Source organism: Sceloporus occidentalis, unplaced genomic scaffold (assembly GCF_023333645.1).
Source record: "Sceloporus occidentalis isolate IW3139 unplaced genomic scaffold, rSceOcc1.0.p SCAF_3, whole genome shotgun sequence".
Classification (NCBI taxonomy): domain Eukaryota; kingdom Metazoa; phylum Chordata; class Lepidosauria; order Squamata; family Phrynosomatidae; genus Sceloporus; species Sceloporus occidentalis.
This window is the reverse complement of record NW_028316983.1, coordinates 106,849,327-106,869,060: the sequence shown is the minus strand read 5'-3', so window position 1 is coordinate 106,869,060 and position 19,734 is coordinate 106,849,327. Positions and strand designations below refer to the sequence as shown.

At 40.7% G+C, this 19,734-nt stretch overlaps 1 protein-coding gene across 1 annotated transcript in view; it reads left to right on the top strand.

Moving 5' to 3' along the window:
• Nucleotides 1-19,734, top strand: part of CFH (complement factor H) — a 164,734-nt gene that overhangs the window by 102,574 nt on the left and 42,426 nt on the right. Inside the window, exons 19-22 of the mRNA XM_089518312.1 lie at nucleotides 4,304-4,480; nucleotides 8,372-8,548; nucleotides 13,251-13,433; nucleotides 15,429-15,622. Of these exons, the coding sequence (XP_089374438.1) occupies nucleotides 4,304-4,480; nucleotides 8,372-8,548; nucleotides 13,251-13,433; nucleotides 15,429-15,622 (731 nt within the window). The remainder of the gene's footprint in view (nucleotides 1-4,303; nucleotides 4,481-8,371; nucleotides 8,549-13,250; nucleotides 13,434-15,428; nucleotides 15,623-19,734) is intronic.

The following is a 19,734-nucleotide window of genomic DNA, read 5'->3' as shown; positions in this document are numbered from 1 at the left end:
TCCAAGTTATAAGCAATTCCCTTTACCTACATCCAGGTATATAATTTAACTTAGTTGTCATATCTAATTTAAACCTAAACCTTCTTTATCATCTTTAACTCCATATATATATATATATATATATATATGTATGTATGTATAGAGGTTTCCAAATTTTGCTATATATTTCCTAGCCTTGTCCTCTCAAGAGACAGGTAAGTTTATCCAATTGCACCAACTCCATTAACTTACTTAACCGGTTTTCTACCGTTGGGCAGGCCACTAATTTCCAATTGCTAGCATACATAACCCTAGGGCTTCTTGTAATATAAAATAATAACTTTCCATATCTATTTTCCAGTTCTTCATTATCACAAATACTTAACACAAAAAGCCTAAGGTCCATCTGTAAATTATACCAAAGCATTTTTGTAACCACCCCATGAATTGCCTTCCAGTGGAGCGTTACAGACTGCTGCTTTGCGGCAGTCTGCCATCGCTGCTGTTTGCTCCGCGAGGGAGCCGCAGCAGCCAAACCGTGCGACTCCCTTGCAGAGCAAAAAAGAAGCTTCAAAATGGAGCTTCTTCCTGCGGCGCAGTTATGACGCTGCGAGGCACCAATGGCGCACTCGTGACATCCGGACGCACAGCGTCCGCTACGTCAATATGGCGGCGGCCGTGTGGAACAGCTGCTGTAACAGAAATTTCAGGAAACTTAAATTTCTAGGATTTGCAGAGCAATAGAATTGGCAAGAGGACCTAGTAATTGAAAATCCATAAGTTTATTTCCAATTGTCGACAAAGGAAAACAATGAACTCAGTGGAATTCAAGTTCCAAAAGCTGAGGCCCCGAACAAGACAAAATGGCTCTTTTTATATTATTCAAGACAAAGAAGCTTCTTCAATACACCTGATTGGCTAATTACAATTTAAACATACAGAATTCTTACAATCAGAACAGAAATACATGCATACATTAAAACTGCATCATCACTCCTTACCCCCTCCTGTAGGAATTCAGTGGCTTTCCTCCTAACCTTGCTTCTGAATGTCAACTATGTGTCCTTATCTCAGTAGTTTATGTTATGTCTTTTTACTGGTGCCAGCTTCCATCCAGGTCAAGATGCACTCCTTATTCCTTTGCTCTAGTTTCTCTAAACTCCAAGCCTTTATTTCAAAAACCATCTCTCTGGCTGACAAAGGTGACTCCATCTTTCTATAGTTTTTTATTTCAACAAGGAATTTCCACGACACTGCCACCATATTATACATATTGACTGCGTACTAGAGTTGGGGGGTGCAGAAGCACCGCTCCTTCCTAACCCTAATACATAGTCAATACGTATTTTATGGCTGCTTGTAACCCACCATTATTTCTTAGCAAATTTGCAATTTCACCAAACGTGATAGTATTTTTCCATACATTTCTGGCTGCTAAGGAACAGGAACGGAGATACCAAGCAATAGGAGCAAGCCAGGGCTGTGGCTTAGTAGAAGAAGCCATGCATATTGATAAAGGGGCAAAACTTTTGAGAGTTGCTGATAAAATTGAGTACAGTGAAGAAATTGCTGGGTCCACAGAGTCCCCAAAATGTAAAAAAGATAAAGAAGAGTCCATTGCCTGACTGAAGGTCTGAGAATTAACATAGTAGAGTTCATGAATAAGGCATTGAACGATTTGATGAGGAGGTGGATGATGAGCACGTGTAAAAGAAAGAAGATAATGATCAGATAAAAGAAAACCAGTGGCTGCATAATCAGAGATAGCACACTTTTTAGTGAGAACTAAATCAAAACAGCGACTGAGAGAATGAGGAGGTGAATTGGAACAAAGTTCAAATCCAAAAGACAATAGCAGAGAGCAAAAGCGTGTAGTTGCAGGATGTGTACGGCTCTCTGTATGGATATTAAAGCCCCCCATGATCAAAAGGGGGATTTCATTCAACAGAAAAAACATCAGCCATGTCTCGCAACGTTCAAGAGGAACATGGTGGATGGTACAGATAGATAACAGCCACCCACAACTTCAAAGGAGAGAAAAGTTTGATTGAATGAAGCTCAAAAGAGGAGAAACAATGTTTCTGAGGAAAAGACAGTAATTGAAACTAGAATGACTTTGATATCAATATGCCTATCCCTCTCCCTTTACTCTTTTGATGACTTGCGTGGGTAAAGGAAAGTCCACTAAATGAAAGGGCAGTAAAGATGACTTTATCATGGGCTGAAAGCCAGGTTTCAGTAAGAGTGAGAAGTTGAAGGGAACTGGAGAAAAATAGATCATGGATTGCCATCACGTTAGGAGCATCTGATCAACAATTCCAGAGAGAACAAACAAAAGGAAGCTGAGAGAGAGGAATACACATAATGGGGACCAGATTAGAAAAGATAGCAGGGGCCATAAGAGGGAGTAAATTAGGATAACAAAGATCAATATTAAAGAGTGAGACAATAACAACAACAAAATGCTATAGTTGGTAGTGGTCACAAACATCGTCTGAACTAAAGCACAAATGTTCAAGTAAGTAGTTCTGTTCCGATAGTTGTTGTAACCAAAAGTCACTCTAAAAGACCCTGTTAATGATGTCTGATGTGTTACACAATCTGATTGGATTTTGTAGCTGTCAATACAGTGTTGTCCCTCTTGTTGTGTAAACTAAAGGTAATAGTGATCCAATACCAGGAGGCAAATTATCATCAGTCCTACTCCGCTGTAAATCTTAAACAAAGGTAGGGCGGAACAAACACCTCAGGGAACTCTACCTACTGCCAGGCTGCTGGAAGTAAGCTGGATGTGGAGGGGGAGAGATTTCTCACAATAGTTACTGCTGCCGCTGCTGCAAAAAACTCCATTCAGCTATTGGGCTTCTAGTGGTAAGCCAAGTGTTGGGGCTATTTTGTCTCTGCCATTGCCACTACCATTGCTGTCAACATCTCCAAGATCCAATCCCACAGCCGAGCTGGAGCTATGCGGTTTATCAAGACACTGGGAGTGTGCTGCTGTGAATAGACTGGAAGCTGGAAGGCAGTAATAGCCGCTACCACAAAAAACATTGCTTCTAAGCTCCACTGAGCTACCAGGCTGCTAAATCAAATAAACAAGTAAACCAATTATTAAGAGTAATTTCCCACTGGTGATTATTGTAAGGGTTTTAAGGCCTCCAGACCAGCCGGAGCTCCCCCTGCCCTCGCTTCAGATGGTGAGGAAGGGGTGGTGGTTTTGAAGCCAATGCCGGAGCTCATCCTGCCACTACTTCAGATGGTGAAGGAGGTTTTTTATGCTAACGCCGACACTGGATCCTCCTGCCCAAACCAGATGCAAAAGATCTTGTAACAACATTTACACTGGAATTTAGATCACTTAACTCTTTTGTATTTTAAGAATTCAGAGTTGCTCAGAGCTTGAGTGACTTTTATTGAAACAACAGGGAGTACTTAATGTGGTTGACAGCAGTAGTCACATGATCATGAAATGGCTGAACCATGAGGAGGAGAAAGGCATGGATGCCCCTCCCCTAAGAATTTGCAGGGAGTGGGTCATGCATTTATGATTTTTAATTTCCTGTTCTTACTGGTTTTATGTATGCTTTTTAAAACTGAGGTGTGTTATTTTCAGGACCAAATGATAGTAGATACAATAGTAAATATATATTTAAACCCTAGCTTTCCCTCTCAGCACCTTAGCATTTGCCCACATGGGTGCACCATTACCATCCATGTAAAATGGCAGGGTGAGGTGCCATAAGAGGTGGGATATCATGTGCTTGGGGACTACAGCCACTATCCAATCAGAGCCTAGAATCCTTACTCATCCACATCCAACACAGCACTCAGCATACAAATTCAGCCCAGATATGTTCTACTTTGCTTCCAATACGAAAGATAGTACTCTTAGCCATGAGCAGACATGAATTTCTTGTAAAGAAACCCCTCCAAAATATTTTAAATTTGTAAGGGGGACAGAAAGAACATTTATGTTCTCCTCACCTCCCAATCTGCATCCATTCAATGAAAGACTAGAAGACAGCCTGGCTATGTACAGCTGAATGTAAACTGCTCTCTGAAAGCGATAGAACATTTGATAATATGAACAACAGTTTTAGGAACACAGATTCTATTCTGAACTTCAGTTGAATGTGCAAAAAGGGGGAGAATCAGCTCATTGTGAGACTGCCCTCCTTGTTACGTGCTGACATTTTGGCACCCTTGTCATCCTTACTATTTTCTGTAGTAGTGAGTCAATAATGAATGAGCATTTATTATGAGGTAATGTAAAAGGCAGAAATTTGTAAAACTCTTTGTTCTTTGCATTCTCCTCCCTATTTAGATGCAACCTGCAGAGAGCCCCCAGTGGTTGATAATGCTTCTATTTTGGAGGGCAGAGCAGAAGTCTATCTACCTGGGCAAGAGTTGCATTACCAATGTTATGAAGGTTTTGAAATATCTGGACCAGACACTATAAGGTGTGAAAATAAGGTGTGGTCAGAATCACCCACATGTGAAGGTAAGAGTGTATATTTCCAAATCCTCTTCAGTGGTAGCCTGGAAAAGAAAAAGGAAGGGGAAATGGAGGGAAAGAGACACAGGGCTTCCCAGTTTCTACTACAATCTCTCTCTCTCTTTCTTTCTTTCTTTCTTTCTTTCCTTCCTTCCTTCCTTCCTTCCTTCCTTCCTTCTTTCTTTGAGAGTGGGCTATGTAGTTTCCACAGTCTCAGCCCAACCGCAGCCAGAACGGCCTCTCACTGCTCCTTTTGGTCTGTCTGTTTCAGGCCTTTATCTCTCATTTCTAACATCTTAGCAAACAAATCTTATCTTTTAGGTGTTAGTTTCAGTTTTCAGTTTTTTTGTAAATAAATTTCTGGGAGTGGTAGTCATATATAGCATCATCTTCCAATGTCTTTTTTCCTCATCTTTATCCAACATATTTATATCATTTAATGCACAGAGCCCGGGAAATAAACAAGATGAACTTCACCCCCTAGCACAACAAAGCAGATATGATATAATAGGCATTACTGAAACCTGGTGGAATGAGTCCTATGATTGGAATGTAGGAATAGTGGGGTAATAACATTTTTAAGAGAAACATGCCAAACAGGAAAGGAAGAGAAATAGCATTATATTTCAGGGAAGTTTACACCTATGAAGAGATTTAGGACTTCAGTCCTGGAAGCCAGGTGGAGAGCATCTGGATAAAAATTAAAGGGGAGAGAAACAACGGGGATGTTATTGTGGGCGTCTACTACAGACCCCCAAATCAAACTGAGAAATTGGATGATGGCTTCCTAGAACAGATGAGCATACACTCAGGAGAGATGTAGTAGTGATGGGTGATTTCAGCTATCCTGATATTTGCTAGAAGTCAAACTCAGCCAAAACCTCAAGGTCTAGCAAATTCCTCACTTGCCTGGAAGGCAATTTCATTGTCAAAAAGGTATAAGAGGCAAGAAGAGGATCGGTTATTTTAGATCTGATCCTAACCAACAGGGATGACCTAGTAAATGGGAGTTATCATGTTCTCCTGGACTTTGTTATGCAGTGGAAAGGATAAGCCAGGCATAGTCAGACACACAGTCTAGACTTTAGGAGAGCTGATTTCACTAAACTTAGAGAAATACTGAGGGGTGATCCCATGGTCAGGAATACTAAAAGGAAGGGAGTTTAGGACAGATGGGAGTTTCTCAAAAGGGAGATGCTGAAGATACAATTTAAAATAGTTCCAATGACAAGGAAAAATTGGAAGTGTCTCAAGAAATCAGGTAGGATGACAAAAAAAACCCTTTCAACTGAACTAAATTTTAAAGAGGGCACGTGTAAGAAAAGGAAAAAGGAGGAAATCACCAAAGAGGAATTCAAACAGTGAATGCATGTAGGAGTAAAGAGAGAAAAGCTAAAGAGCAGAATGAGCTCAGGCTTGCGAGAGAATTTAAGAACAACAAAAAGGGCTTTTTGGGATGTGTGTGTAGCAAAAGGAACAAAAAGGAAATGGTAGGGCCACTGTGTGAAGAAGATGGAGTAATGCTAACAAGGGACAGGGAAAAGCCAAAACTACTCAACAGATGCTGGCGAAATGTCAGGAAGAAACTCTTCTAGAGCATGGCCACATAGCCCAAAAAAACCACAAAAAGCTACTCAACACCTTCTTTGCCTCAGTCTTCTCAAAAGAGGAAAAGGGTGGTCAACCTGAGGAAAATGGAGCAGAAGACACAGGGTTCCCACTTATTCAAGGTAGCATATAGGTGCAAGATCCATAAGTTTGTTTGAGTTCAAAAAATCATGGTTACAGGTAACTTTTTCTTTCTCATTCATTCTGGAACTTCTGCCACATAGAACAAGAGAAATATAACTGGCTGACCTAGATTACTTGGGGTGAGCTACATTCAGTAGTAGCATGATATGGATGATTCATATCACAAAGAAGCATAAATTTCCATTATTGGAATGTCTGGCTCACTCACTTGCAAAATAACCACAAGACAACCCAATCTCTTCACACAGTTTCTGCCTCCATAGCCCAATTTTCCAACTAATTTTCCAGTATTTTGTTTGTGACTATCAAGTTCCATCGATTTAAGTTCTTACTCTGTGGAATTGTGATTTGTATTGGTGTGTGTAGTTCAGCGATCTTGAACAATATTTGCAACATTTCCCCTATTCACCTTTTATGGTGGATCAACAAAATGATGTGAAGACAGGAAGTCCTTGGCAGGCACCAATTTAAATCATTTCCAGTGAGGAAGAAAAATGGGAGGTGTTTCAAGAAACCAGGATGGATGACTAATGAACATTCAACTGAGCTACGTTTTAAACAGAACATGTATAAGAAATGAAAAAAGGGGGAAATAACGGAAAAGGAATTCTATCAAATAGCGAACATGGGTAAGGGTAAAGTCAGGAAACTAAAGCACAGGATGAACTCAGGCTTGCTAGAGAGGTTAAGAACAATAAAAAGTGCTTTTTGAGGTATGTTTGCAGCAAAAGGAAGAAGAAGGAAATGGTAAGGCCACAATGTGGAGAAGATGGCACAATGCTAACAGGAGACAGAGAAAAGGCAGAATTACTCAACACCTTCTTTGCATCAGTTTTCTCAGAAAAGCAAAGGGTGTTCAACCTGAGGATAATGGAGCAGAGGACAGAATAGGGGAAATTCAGCACAGAATAATTAAAGAGATTGTACAAGAATACCTTGTTAATCTAAAGGAATAAACTGGCAAATGTAATATTGGAGCCATTGGCAATAATCTTTGAGAACTCCTGGAGAACAGGAGAAGTCCCAGCAGATTGGAGGAGGGCAAACGTTATCCCCATCTTCAAAAAGGGGAAGAAAGAGGATCCCAACAATTATCATGTATGATATCTATACTAGGAAAACATCCAGAGCAGATCATTAAACAGAGAGTCTGTGAACATCTAGAAGGCAAACTGTCATCTTCTGGCCTAGAGGACTGAAAAGGCAGGCCCAACTCCATCTGGCCTGAAGAAGAAGAGCCCTCCCTCCTTGCCAGCTGTCATCATCTGACCTGGGAAGGAGTGAAAAGACAGCCCAATGCCATCAGGCCTGGCCTGAACTAAGAAGAAGAGCCCTCCCTCCAGTCCATCTACCTTGGTCCAGCCTCAGAGGGAGAGAAGAAGTGCTGGATCTGATTCACTTCCCCACCACCATTCCCTTCTCCTTTTGTGTTGTGTCTTTTTAGATTGTTAGCCTGAAGGCAGGGAACTGTTCAATTAAAAATAACAATAATTGTAAGCCGCTCTTAGAACACAATCCCTCGGAGTGTGGTGGAATCTCCCTCCTTGGAAGTCTTTAAAAAGAGGCTGGATGGCCATCTGTCATGTATGCTTTGATTATGATTTCCTGCATGGCCCTTGTGGTGTCTTCCAACTCTATGATTCTATTATTGTCTTCTATTTCCCCTCCTTTAATAACATGGGTAAATGGTCAGCAAAGGAGAGGGGCTAATTTTTATATACCCCTACAAAGCTCAGACATACAAAACTAAGAATAAAGCAGACAAAAAAATTTCAACTCATTTTAATGCTCCAACTACAGCATTGTGCACTGATGTGTGCTACATTATCTTCTTAAGAATACTGAAAAGATCTCAACTGTAGACTGATGACCTCAGCTGTAATTGGACAACTGCCTACCAAAGATATTTCAGTTTGTCACCTCTTTCTGTGTTTCATACTAAGACTGTGAAGCACAGTTTGGGATTGTCAGATTGGCACAGTTGGAGGATATAGTTAATATGCCTGGAAATGTAATTCACTTCTGTTGAAGGTGAGTGGGAGTGTGCTAATGCAAGTCTTCCATAAAAACAGCCTTTATAAATATGTAGATACTGCTTTTATTTTTCAAACCATCTTTCAAGCAATGTTTTACCTAATATTTCAGATACCAGATGTCCTTCTCCACCTGACATTCTTAAAGGTCGGATTAATGGACATAAAAAACCAAACTATCTGCCCGGTGAGAAGGTGCGCTATCGCTGCCTCCCAGGATACAGTATTGTTGGTTCTGCTGAAATAACATGTTTAAAGAAACGATGGACAGGAGCACCACAATGCAGAGGTATTTGATCCCATAAATATTTTGAAGGTGATGATATAGTTGGAAATGGAATCTTTCCTTTTTTTGCTCTGCAGACTTGATTAGCTATAAAAGAGTGGTAGAAAATGGCCCCATGATTTCTGTCAGTGGCTAAAGCCACTATGACCCACCAACGTGAAGGCATTTCATCTGACATAGGGATATGATGAACCGCCTTCCATTTTATTGCCTACTCAGGATTGCAAAGAGCATAGGGATATTTAATCATCTGTCCTGGTCCATGGGTGGAGGGTAGTATTTTACCTGTAAATCATTTAGTTTTCACATGTTCTGTAATAGAGTGGGAGGGATGGGGGGGGGGGTTAGGTCAATTGGCTTATAATTTGCCTGGTCCACTAATATGTGCTATATGTACAAAGCAATGTAGAGAAAAGGCAGATGTGGATTAGGCTAGCAACAGCCAATCACGAGCCAGCTGACAGTAGCCAATAAAATTTTGGCTAGGAGGAGATAAAAACCCCATCAATGTCAGTTGGAAGTTGGATAGGGTTTGGTTTTCAGAGTGAAAGGGTTTTGCTGTGTCTAGAAAGGGACAGATTTTGAGAGTTCCAGGGTAGGACCTTAGGGCTAAAGTCTGGAGAGGAAGCACTTAGTTCCTGTTTAGAGCTCCAAGTAAAGGAGTTTTATTAAAGAGCTGTCCTGAGGGATATAGTTAGCCTGAGTAGCATAATTATTAGTTTGGCTTAAGATAATATTCCTTATAAAGACGGTGTGAGTGTTTTTAAAGATTATAACACTGAGGTTCTGTGCAGATTCATATAAAGAAACCATTATTCTAACAGTCATAACTAAGGCCCGATACACATGGGCATAAAATCACCATGTTGGCACCATACTAGGGTTAGGGACTGCGCAGCAACTGCTCGGTCCCTAACCCTAGTACGGTGCGGTGGCACTACAATGGTGGCATCTCGTCCGTATGGGCGCCGCCATTGTGACGTAAATGGTGCGTGGTATCCAAACATCACTGTGCGCCACTTATGTTGAAAGTGCGCCAGTGGCACACTCGCGACGTCACTGCAGCATGACAAAAAGAACCCAGAAATACCAGGTTCATTGTGCTCAGCAGTGGCGGCGCACCGTTTGGGGGCTGCGCTGTCCCTGCAGAGCAAAAATGGGTGCCAGCAGGCCGCCATATCTAAGCAGTCTGTCCCGAGCCAAAGAAAGAAACTTTGCTATCTGAAATAATTAACACAAGTGCCTGTAACAACAATTGTTTATTTACACCTATTCAAGTAACTTTTGTTAGAAACATCTGTACAATAAAGTTTTGTAAAAGCTTGTCTACATCTTGAATTACATCCACATTACCATTACAAACCCCCTTTTTACAGAGATATTTAACAAGGTCTGTTTTAGTTTGGGGACAGCAGTGGGGAAAGAAGACTCAGGATGCTGTCATCCAGGAAAACACAGTGGTTATAAAAGAAGTGTACATCACAAGCAAGAAGGTGTATTTGAGTCAACCACCTTGCTTATCTTAATATGTATGCAGCAAGGGGGTCCTTGTGGGATGACTGAGCAGAATTAATGATGAGGGCATCACAATACAGAAGTTAAAGGGGAAGAAGTACTCCCTAGGTCACTTTACTCTTTCTTAGCATCAGGATGTTTGAAAGGCTTATGCAAATCAACTTTTCTTCTTTAATCGGTTGCCACCTGTTTATCGTCTCATGCTTTCCTGGACTTGCCTGTTCCATACCCATTTTGGTATCTACACGTCATAGCAAGAAATAGCAACTTGACTATTGTTAAACTAGATTTTAAGAAACCTAGGTTTTGGTTTTTACAACTTTCAAAGTGTATATATGAACAAATTCATTCTGTATCATTTCTGTTTTGAGATTTCTTTGGTTAAAAACTCTTCATACACATAATAATAATTAATAATAATTTGTTTTATTTATATACCGCTATTCCAAAGATCATAGCGGTGAACAGCAAGTAAGCTAATTAGCAAGTAAGCTAATTTGCCCCCAACAGTCTGGGTACTCATTTTAGCGACCTCGGAAGGATGCAAGCCTGACTCAAGCTTGGGCCCATTTGCTTGTCTTGAACTCGCAACCTTGTGGTTTCGAGTGAATGGCTGCAGTACAGGCATTTAACCACTGCGCCACCAGGGCTCCATGTGCATGTCTCTCAGCATAAGTTTTCTGCTTGCATTTCTCTGAAGTTATGTATTTTTTAAAATGCATTTCCTATGAAATACACAGTTTTGTACACATTTCATTTTAAACAGAAATTGTACCACTAGATTTGACAACCGTGAATCTTAATTTCCTCATTCAGTAAGTGTGAATTAGGTTGGTTTGTATTCATTTGGTTGTATGAACCAAATCAAGTTGACCTCCACTGCTGCACTGGACAGTAACAATTTCTTGGGGAGGGAATGGTCCTGTTTTTTTCCCTTCCATATTATATTTGAATAAAACCCAAATGTCATGAGAAAAGGGACCTATTTCTTGTATTTTATGAAATGGTTTATATTTTGTTCATGACCACCTTTTCATTAGACCATCTTCGATGTGAATCCATTCGTTTGAAAACTTTGCACCTGTGGCTACACTGGAATATGTTAAAGAAAATGTATTTTTGGTGTTATATCTTTGCTGGATTATTCAGATATTTGCCTTGGAAACCTATAGTTAATGGCTTTGGAACAAGCCAACCTATCAAGCCTACTTCATACTGAGGCTTGATATCATGACATGTTCTGAAGCAGTGAGCCTTAGTTTGTTGTTATGCACAAAATTGGAAAATAGTGATAATGGAAAACTTCTTGGTTTGTTATGCATACCCATCCATGGAAAAGCAAAGCAGCTGTATGTGTCATCAAAAGGTTCAAAGGACTAAGGCAAAACTTGATCTAAGGGAAACGCAGATTCCCTGCATCTAACTTAGCCCATTTGCTTTGGATAGAACTGGGTAGATCTGGTTGCCCCATACCAAATCAACCCAGTTACAAGTGCCCACAACCCTTTACCTTGATCAGGGTAATTTGCCCCTCTGAAGTTTACATTTGCAGTACCGCTTTAAAATGGAGCCTCCTTAGTTGTCAATCAAATTCACTTCCGCTTTCATCAAAGGTGACATATCCTACAACCATTGGCCAACTGAATGGGTGCTTTCCCCCCTCCTTTTAAAAAAAAAACTGGCAGCAGTGTGCGCATATTCTGTCAACTTGTCATATTTGAAAACCTCCAGGTGTGTGTGTTGTGTGTATTTGGGTCATTACAGATTATATGAGAGGAAAACTTGGAGGTGATACCCTAAACCCAAAACAACAAGTATGGAAACAAAAAGTCTAGGGGGGATAAAAATGAAAAGCTCAGTAATTTTATTAAAACAAAGTAAACCAATAGGAAGCAAGAGGAATGAGAGAAGATAAAATGTATGCAATCCTGTGGACAGACAGGCTTGTGTTGGCCTGTATGCTACGCCCTAATGTAAACAAGGCTAGTGTTGCCAATAAGTACTAGGCTTGAGAACTGCAAATCCCAAATAGTATAACAAACAAATCCTAGAAGGAGCTCCGTTTCGGAGCTACTTCCGGGGCCGCGAAAAAGACGTCCCAACTGCCCTCGTGCGGCACGAGGACGTCATGTCTGCGCCGCCCCGTTTGGAGGTGGCACGTTTGTGACATCCTAATGGCAGCGCCCATCTAGAATGGGCACCGCCATTTTGTACGTACCGTGTACATACTAGGATTGGAGGCGTCTGGAAGAGAAATAATCCATTTTTGGAAAAACCGCTCTAAGGGGGATTTGCTCTGGTTTGGGTGTATAAAACCCTAATTCTGATGTGTTTAAACTGTTGCCAATGGGAACTTCCGACTTTTAATCCAGGTTACAATTCGATACAAAAGGTAGTCTGGATGGCCCCTTACATTTCCTCCCACAACATGCCTCAGCAATTAAACATACATATTAAGAACAGGATTTCTGCCCTTTCCTTTCCAATCTTCTCACAAACAAACATATCAAAAATATTCTGAAAAGTGAATTGATCCTAATGCTATGAGTGAATCAAAAGTATTGATGAAAATGGTGGTTTTTTAATTGAATGTCATCATGGCTCAGTTGGCTAGGGCAAGAATTCCAGAACTTTTAATTAAAGTGGGAGAATGGATGGAGGTATTTAAGGAAGCAGAAGGCCTGCATGCACCAATACTACACACTAGTGTAGGTTTCTGCAGAATCTACTGTTAGCAGTTAATATGAATAAGATAAACACTGACAATAAACAGAGGAGCAAAATTTAGATCTGTCTTCTAGCTCATGCTTTATCCACACAAAAGGAATTGCTTGGTCTCTTTGAGCTACTAAGAAAATGGCAAATGAATGTCATCCATACTTGAAAGAGAACAATAACGAGAATGTATTGATAGGGGCTTTTGCCCATTGATTGCCTATGATTAAGAAACAATGATGGATTGTTTTCCTTTTTTAAAAAAATGAACAGTGCTTAAACTGCCAAGTATTTCCACTTCTTTCTCTTTTTTACACATCAGGAACTATTACCTACAGTTGGTTAAAGGCACATATGTGTGGAGTACAATATGTAGTCAAAATGATCTCCTCATTACAAAAAGTATTTGTAATCAAAATAGGTGTCACACAAAAAAGTATTTTTCTGACTCACTGCTTTGAATTCTATGTCATAGAGACTGGAGGACAATGTCAACGTCCACCTTCTATTGAAAATGGAGATATTACTGAAATGTCTAAATCAGCATATAATTCAGATGAAGTTGTGCATTACAAATGCCAACGTTTCTACAGAATGGAAGGCAATCCAGTAGTGCGCTGTCTCAATGGACATTGGTCAGAAACACCAAAGTGTACAGGTATGAAAATGAGCTCAGATCTTCATTTTTGGATGGAATACATCTTGCAAATGTGGAAAAAATGTTAATCTCTATGTCATGGTTTTGATAGCAGAGGTGTTTCAGCTTTTATCTATTCATTGAAAGCGAGAGATGGATTTTATATAACTGAAGCATAGACTTCTAGCCATCCCATGTTGCAAGTATCCAGTTGACAACCAATCCCCATCCCACAGAATGACAGAATTGGAAAAACCCTTGGAGTTCATATAATCTAATTTTCTTATTCCTCCTACATTTCTCATAAACAGTTATGGTTATTTTTGTAATCTTGGGGGGAGGATCACTGCAGTAGGTATATATTACTCCATAGAGAAGAATGAGCAGAAGAACAGACAGCAATGAGGGGCTTTCTTTCAATTAATTTTTGAGTCTATAGGATATTTTGGATTTCACAGGTTAGTGAACTGTATCCTAACTGTAGTCCTATTCACTTGTTTACAAAGCATGTTGAATCCATATCCAAAGAGGGGAAAACCCTCGATCCCACTCCCTTATCTCAGTTTCCATCCTTATGGGGAGTTTCTCCTACACATAGCACTCTCATCTCTCGGGTTTTGTTTAATGTCATTGGGAATGCACAGGGGAAGCTCTCCTCTTCAGACTTGCCACTGTATGCATGAGGAAACTAACCAAGTTGAAATGAGGGGCAGGGCTAGCACATTCCTCTCCTTTGTATATTGATTCAGCACACTTTGCATATGAGATAAAAGTGTGTATATTTGAAATTACTCAAATGTGAGATATGTTAGGACTGAAATTAGGCAGATCAGATCCTCATCCCAAAACTGCCTTCTTAGTTTGCATCATTGGCTACTTAATGAAGAAGTCATGCCTTTGAAAGAATAGTCAAATGCAGTTTTTATTCATGACTTATGCATCACACAGCTAGGCCTGGGGACTGAAAATAATCACCACAATGCTGGCCCAAGTCAGAGATTTAGACAACAATTTGATGTTAGCATAATATTAGTCTCTATCCTAGTCTTTCTTTCACTGAATTGACTAAAAAGAAAATTCTTAAATGTAATAATAATAATAATAATAATACTTTTTATTTATAGACCGCTATTCCGCAAATATATTCTTTTAATATGTGTTCCTGTCACTCCTCCCCAGAATAGTTCATATTCTTCTTCTTGTTGTGTACCTTCAAATTGTTCCTGACTTATGGTAACCGTAAGGCAAGCTATTTTTGGCAAGATTTGTTCAAAGGTTTGCTTTTGTCTTATCTGGGGCAGAGAGAGTGTGACTTGCCCAGGATTGCCCAGTGGGTTCCCATGGCCGAGCAGGGATTTGAACCCTGGTCTCCAAAGTTGTAATCCAATGCTCAAACCATGGCACCACACTGGCTCTCTATCCATACACTTATTTTCACTATTTTTGGAAATACAGAAATGTTAACTTTCATTCTGACTTTTTGGCAGGAAAAAAAACCTGTAACGTGTACAGTTGGCCCTTCATATCCATGGCAGTTCCATTCTAGACCGTTCCCCACCACTACCTCACTCCGCAGAAGGCAAAAAATGTGGGACCTTAAATCCTGCTCTTCCTAATGGTGCCACTATACATGCATGACTGTGCTGGTGTGGCCACATCCATGTGATGCCTTTGAGGAGAATGAGGTGGCGCCATCCATGTATGCCCCAATCTGTTGATGACAAGTCCCTGGTTGGGAAGGGCCGAATGTATTCGTTTTGACAGGTGGACAGCTGACAATAATCCAGTATATTCACAGTTGGACTCTCATCTCTCATCTCTTGAAGGTTACAGCCATGAATGATCTCAGATTTTACTGTGTCACTTTCTCCTTTCTATTTTTTCTCCTTTCTTTTTTTCCTAAAAGAATAACTGTGTCCTTATCTTATTTTGTATTTCTATGTGCTCAGAAAAAAAAACTTCCATCCAGTGCATTTACTATTTTTAAAAGATTAAATAATCACTGTCTTTCTGCAGTTCCATGTACAGCAAGTCAAGAAGACATGCAACGTAACAATATAAGGTTCAGGTGGTCAAGAGATGAAAAAATGTATTTGGAAGCTGGAGATCAAATAGAATTCATCTGTAGGAGGCCTTATGATCCAGCTCCATCTTCCCCTCCATTCTTAGTACGATGTGTAAATGGCACAATTAAATACCCACAATGTATATGATATGTAAGTATATTAAAAATAATAAAAGACTATCCAGCACAGATTACTTGAGCTTTTGTGTATCCTGTAGAAAGTTGTGAATTAAAAATCCCGTGAAAGGCTATCACGGCCAGCATCCATAGTTTTTTGTGGGTTTTTCAGGCTGAGACCATGTTCTAGAAGAGTTTATTCCTGATTTTTCTCCAGCAGCTGTGGCTGGCATCTTCAGAGAATGCTGGCATGGAAGAGAGTGGGGTATATATACTGTTGGTTGAGAAGAAGTGATTTACATGTTAATCTATGAATTGTTCTGTTGTTGAATGGCAAGGCCTCAGGGTGACTATTTACTTATTGATCCATTGTCTCTGTGGGGGGAACCCTCCCCCTGTGTGGTTTTCATTTGCATTTGCTGGGTCTTGATTTTGGTATTTTTCAGGACTGGAAGCCAAACTTTGGTTGGTGCGTTTCCGACGAGCCCTATGGGGCGCCGTTGTTATGCATGAGGAGCGGTGCTTCCTGACGCACCTTGCCCCTCGCATGTTACGAGGGCGTCAAAATGGCGGTGCCCAATACAGATGGGTGCCACCATTTTGACGTGACGGATGCTAACGTCCGCACGTCTCGCCACCCTTGTGACACCGCAAGGGCGCCATTGGCACCTTGCAACGTCACAACGGCGCCGCAAGAAGCAGCTGCTTTTTGCAGCTTCTTTTTGCTGCACAGAGGAGCCACGTGGTTTGTTCACTGCGGCTCCTTCGTGCAGCAAACAAGGGCGCCAACAGACTGCCCTTTTGGGTGGTCTGTAAAGTGTCTTTGTTTACTTTAAGGGTTTCTTCTTTCCTGTTGAAGTTGTCAAGATGTTTGTGGATTTCAATGGCTTCTCCGTGCATTCTGACTCGATAGCTGTTGGCATTGTCCCAAATTTCAGTGTTTTAAAACAGCATTTTATGCCCTGGCTGGTTTAGAATGCCTTCTGCTACTGCTGATTTTTCTGGCTGAACCAGTCTGCAGTGACTCTCATGTTCCTTGATTCGTGTTTGAACACTGTGTTTGATGTTCCCTATGTAGACTTGCTTGCAGCTGCACGGTAAGCAGTAATCTCCTGTGGCCATGAGAGGGTCCCTTCTGTCCTTTGCTGAGTGCAGCATTTGCTGGATTTTCTGTGTCTGTTTGTAGGTTGTGCTTCCTCACTGGTTTCTCTATTGTTTTCACTCTTATGGGTTTTTCTGGGTCTGGCAGCCCTTATGATGTCTGCGCTGGAGTAACCATTAGCCTGTAGAGCCCAGTCTAGCTTCTCCCATTCATCTTCCAGGAAGTGGGGTGCATGCCCCAGGACACCCCAGGAAGCCACTGCTGGGAGAGAAAGGTGGCTGCGGGAATGAAGCGCTCCCCAGGAAGGAGCTCTGTTTCATAGCTTCTTCCGGCACCCTGCAGCAGCGTGAGCATGTCACACCCACGCCGCGCCATTTGGCTGTGGTGCAGTCGTGACGTCATACTGGCGGCACCCATGTATACAGTGTGCCGCCTTTATGGCATAGCAGGTACATGTTAGGGTTGTGGGGCATCTGTAAAGGACACCCCGAGGCAACCCTAGCACGTCATGACAGCGCCCTATAGGGCCCGTCTGTAAAGCGCCTTTGTTGCAAATCTTCAACATTCTACAGAATGTCAGTATTACTAATTTTCAAGGACACTCACACTATCCTTTCTGCTTATATTCTTAGCCTACAAGCTAATAATATTCCCACTCAGGCTAACTATGACCCATTACAAACGGGCATAAAGTACGTCTTCAGGACGTACTAGGGTTAGGAAAGGGTGTGCCTTACGCATGCCCCTAACCCTAGTACATCCTGAGGACATACAAAATGGCAGCTCCATTCTACACGGGCGCCGCCATCATGGTGTACCGGACGCATAGCGTCTGCACATCGTGCAGCAGCGCCACTTCCGGGGCGCAAAAAGAAGTGCCATTTTGGGGCTTCTTTTTGTTGCATCCAGGAACTGCATGGTTTGACCGCTGTGGTTCCCGGATGCAGCAACCGGCAGTCATTTTCCTCACAAATCTCATCAGTGTCAAAGCTAGTCAGATATATTGAAAAATTAGGGACACAATTTTGGTTTGGTTATTCTTGATTGTCACGCTGACACTTATGATTGTCCTAATGTCCCTCCCTCATTCTTTTCTATACAGCTGAAGAAATTACGTATTTACTGGTACTGTAAATGATAGAGAATATTAAATTTGCGTTGAAAAACATTTATATAACAAAAATATTAGTACAATAAGGCCAGTTTTGGAAATATACTCATTTATCACACTAAAAGCCATATTATTCAGAAAGTATGGGAACAATATTTCTGATGGTTCTCTCTCTCTCTCTCTCTCTCTTTTAAGTTATTAGCATTTATGAGAATTAGCTCTTAAAATGATAAAAAATGACCAGAAAGTGTCAACATCTGTAGAAGTATGGACTTTTCAAATAAGATAACACTGTACACAGTGACAGGTTCATTTGTTTCTCCCCTTGTAATTATATAATTTTATTTTTATCCTGTTTTTCTCCCATATGGGACCCAGTGTAACTTATGTTGTAGGTTTAAAAAATAGCTTTGTTTGTGAAATACATAATACAAAATTTTAAAATTAATTAAACAAGTCAAAACATTAACTTAGAACAATTAGAAACACTTTAAAACATATTACAGATTAAAAAAACAGCACACTTGTTGCATTCCTGCAACCATTTGAAAGCTGAAGCTCTGTTTAAAGAAGGAGGTCACTACCTGCCAATGAAAAGAAAACACTACCCATGTTAGACACTGAAACAATCTTATAATATTCATATACTGTTATTTGTTTATGGGAACATTATTGTTGAAGCAATTATTTCTGAAGCAATTTATGAATTGACTCTGTTCTGCAATAAATTATTATCTATATAAAGGATATTTATACAAAATCTATACATATAACAATGTACATAACCTTACCTGTTCACTTTATATTTTACAGGTACAAATACAAGGAATGGGGAGAAGCTTACAACAGAGATTTTTAACCAGCATGCCATCATTGGAAACCATAGATCAACTGTCTTTAATAGCATAAAATTACACTATATTTTCCAATACATTTTTCAAAGATTGTAGCAGCTACTTTTAATGGATTGTGAACCTTCTGCTCTACATATACTTCACAGAATATTTATAAAAGATGAAGTTAAAAGAATCATAGGCCAAGTCCACATTTAATATTTGAAACAAGGCAAATCTATTGAAAGAAGAAGAAAAAAACCCAGAAGCTGAGAATCCATGTACTTTGCATGAAAACTAGCAAAGGAGACTAAAAACCCTAAACGATACAGTATATCATTTCAGCAGTTACTTTTCATCTGTAAGAATTTTGTTTATGTTGAAAAATAAAAAGTACCTATTTGCAAAAATGATTTTGCTGACAAACATGGGGAATAAGAAGACCAGACACTGAGACTTAGGTGTGGTACACACCACCAGAATGTGATGTCCTGGCAGCAAAAGTAGGGCTCGGAGCACGCACCAACCACATGCCCCAAGCCCTACCTGCAACATATGGGTGGTGTCGTTATAGTGCCGCCCCGCCCACACGGGCGGCGTGTGCATGACATGTGGGTGTTGCCGCATCCACACATCATGTACAGGAAGCAACATCATAAAGGCTGTGACACAGCCCTTATGACATCCCAAAAAGGAGCCTCACAGTTTGGTTGCTATGACAATGCTATGGAGCAAAAATGGGTGTCTACAGACCACCCTGTACTGCACCTTAGTTTGTAAAATGGGCCACTTTAATTAAATTGTACTGTTCATTTCTTTCTTTCTTGAGATCTGCAAAATAGAGGGAGCAACCCAGTACAGGAGCAGCTGGAACAGGCAGTCTTTTCCCCTGACCACGTCCCCAGCTTCCCCTGGGTGAAACACCTGAGCCCCTAAAATAATCCAGGATTGGATTGCTCCCCAGCCCACCTGCATCTGAAACACCAGTCCAAGATTCCCTCACTCAACTCACAGGACTAAAGTGAGGGTTTATGCCTCAGGTCAGCCCCAAGGAAAGTCTCTTTCCCTAGCCCTTTAGTTACATGACATAAAGA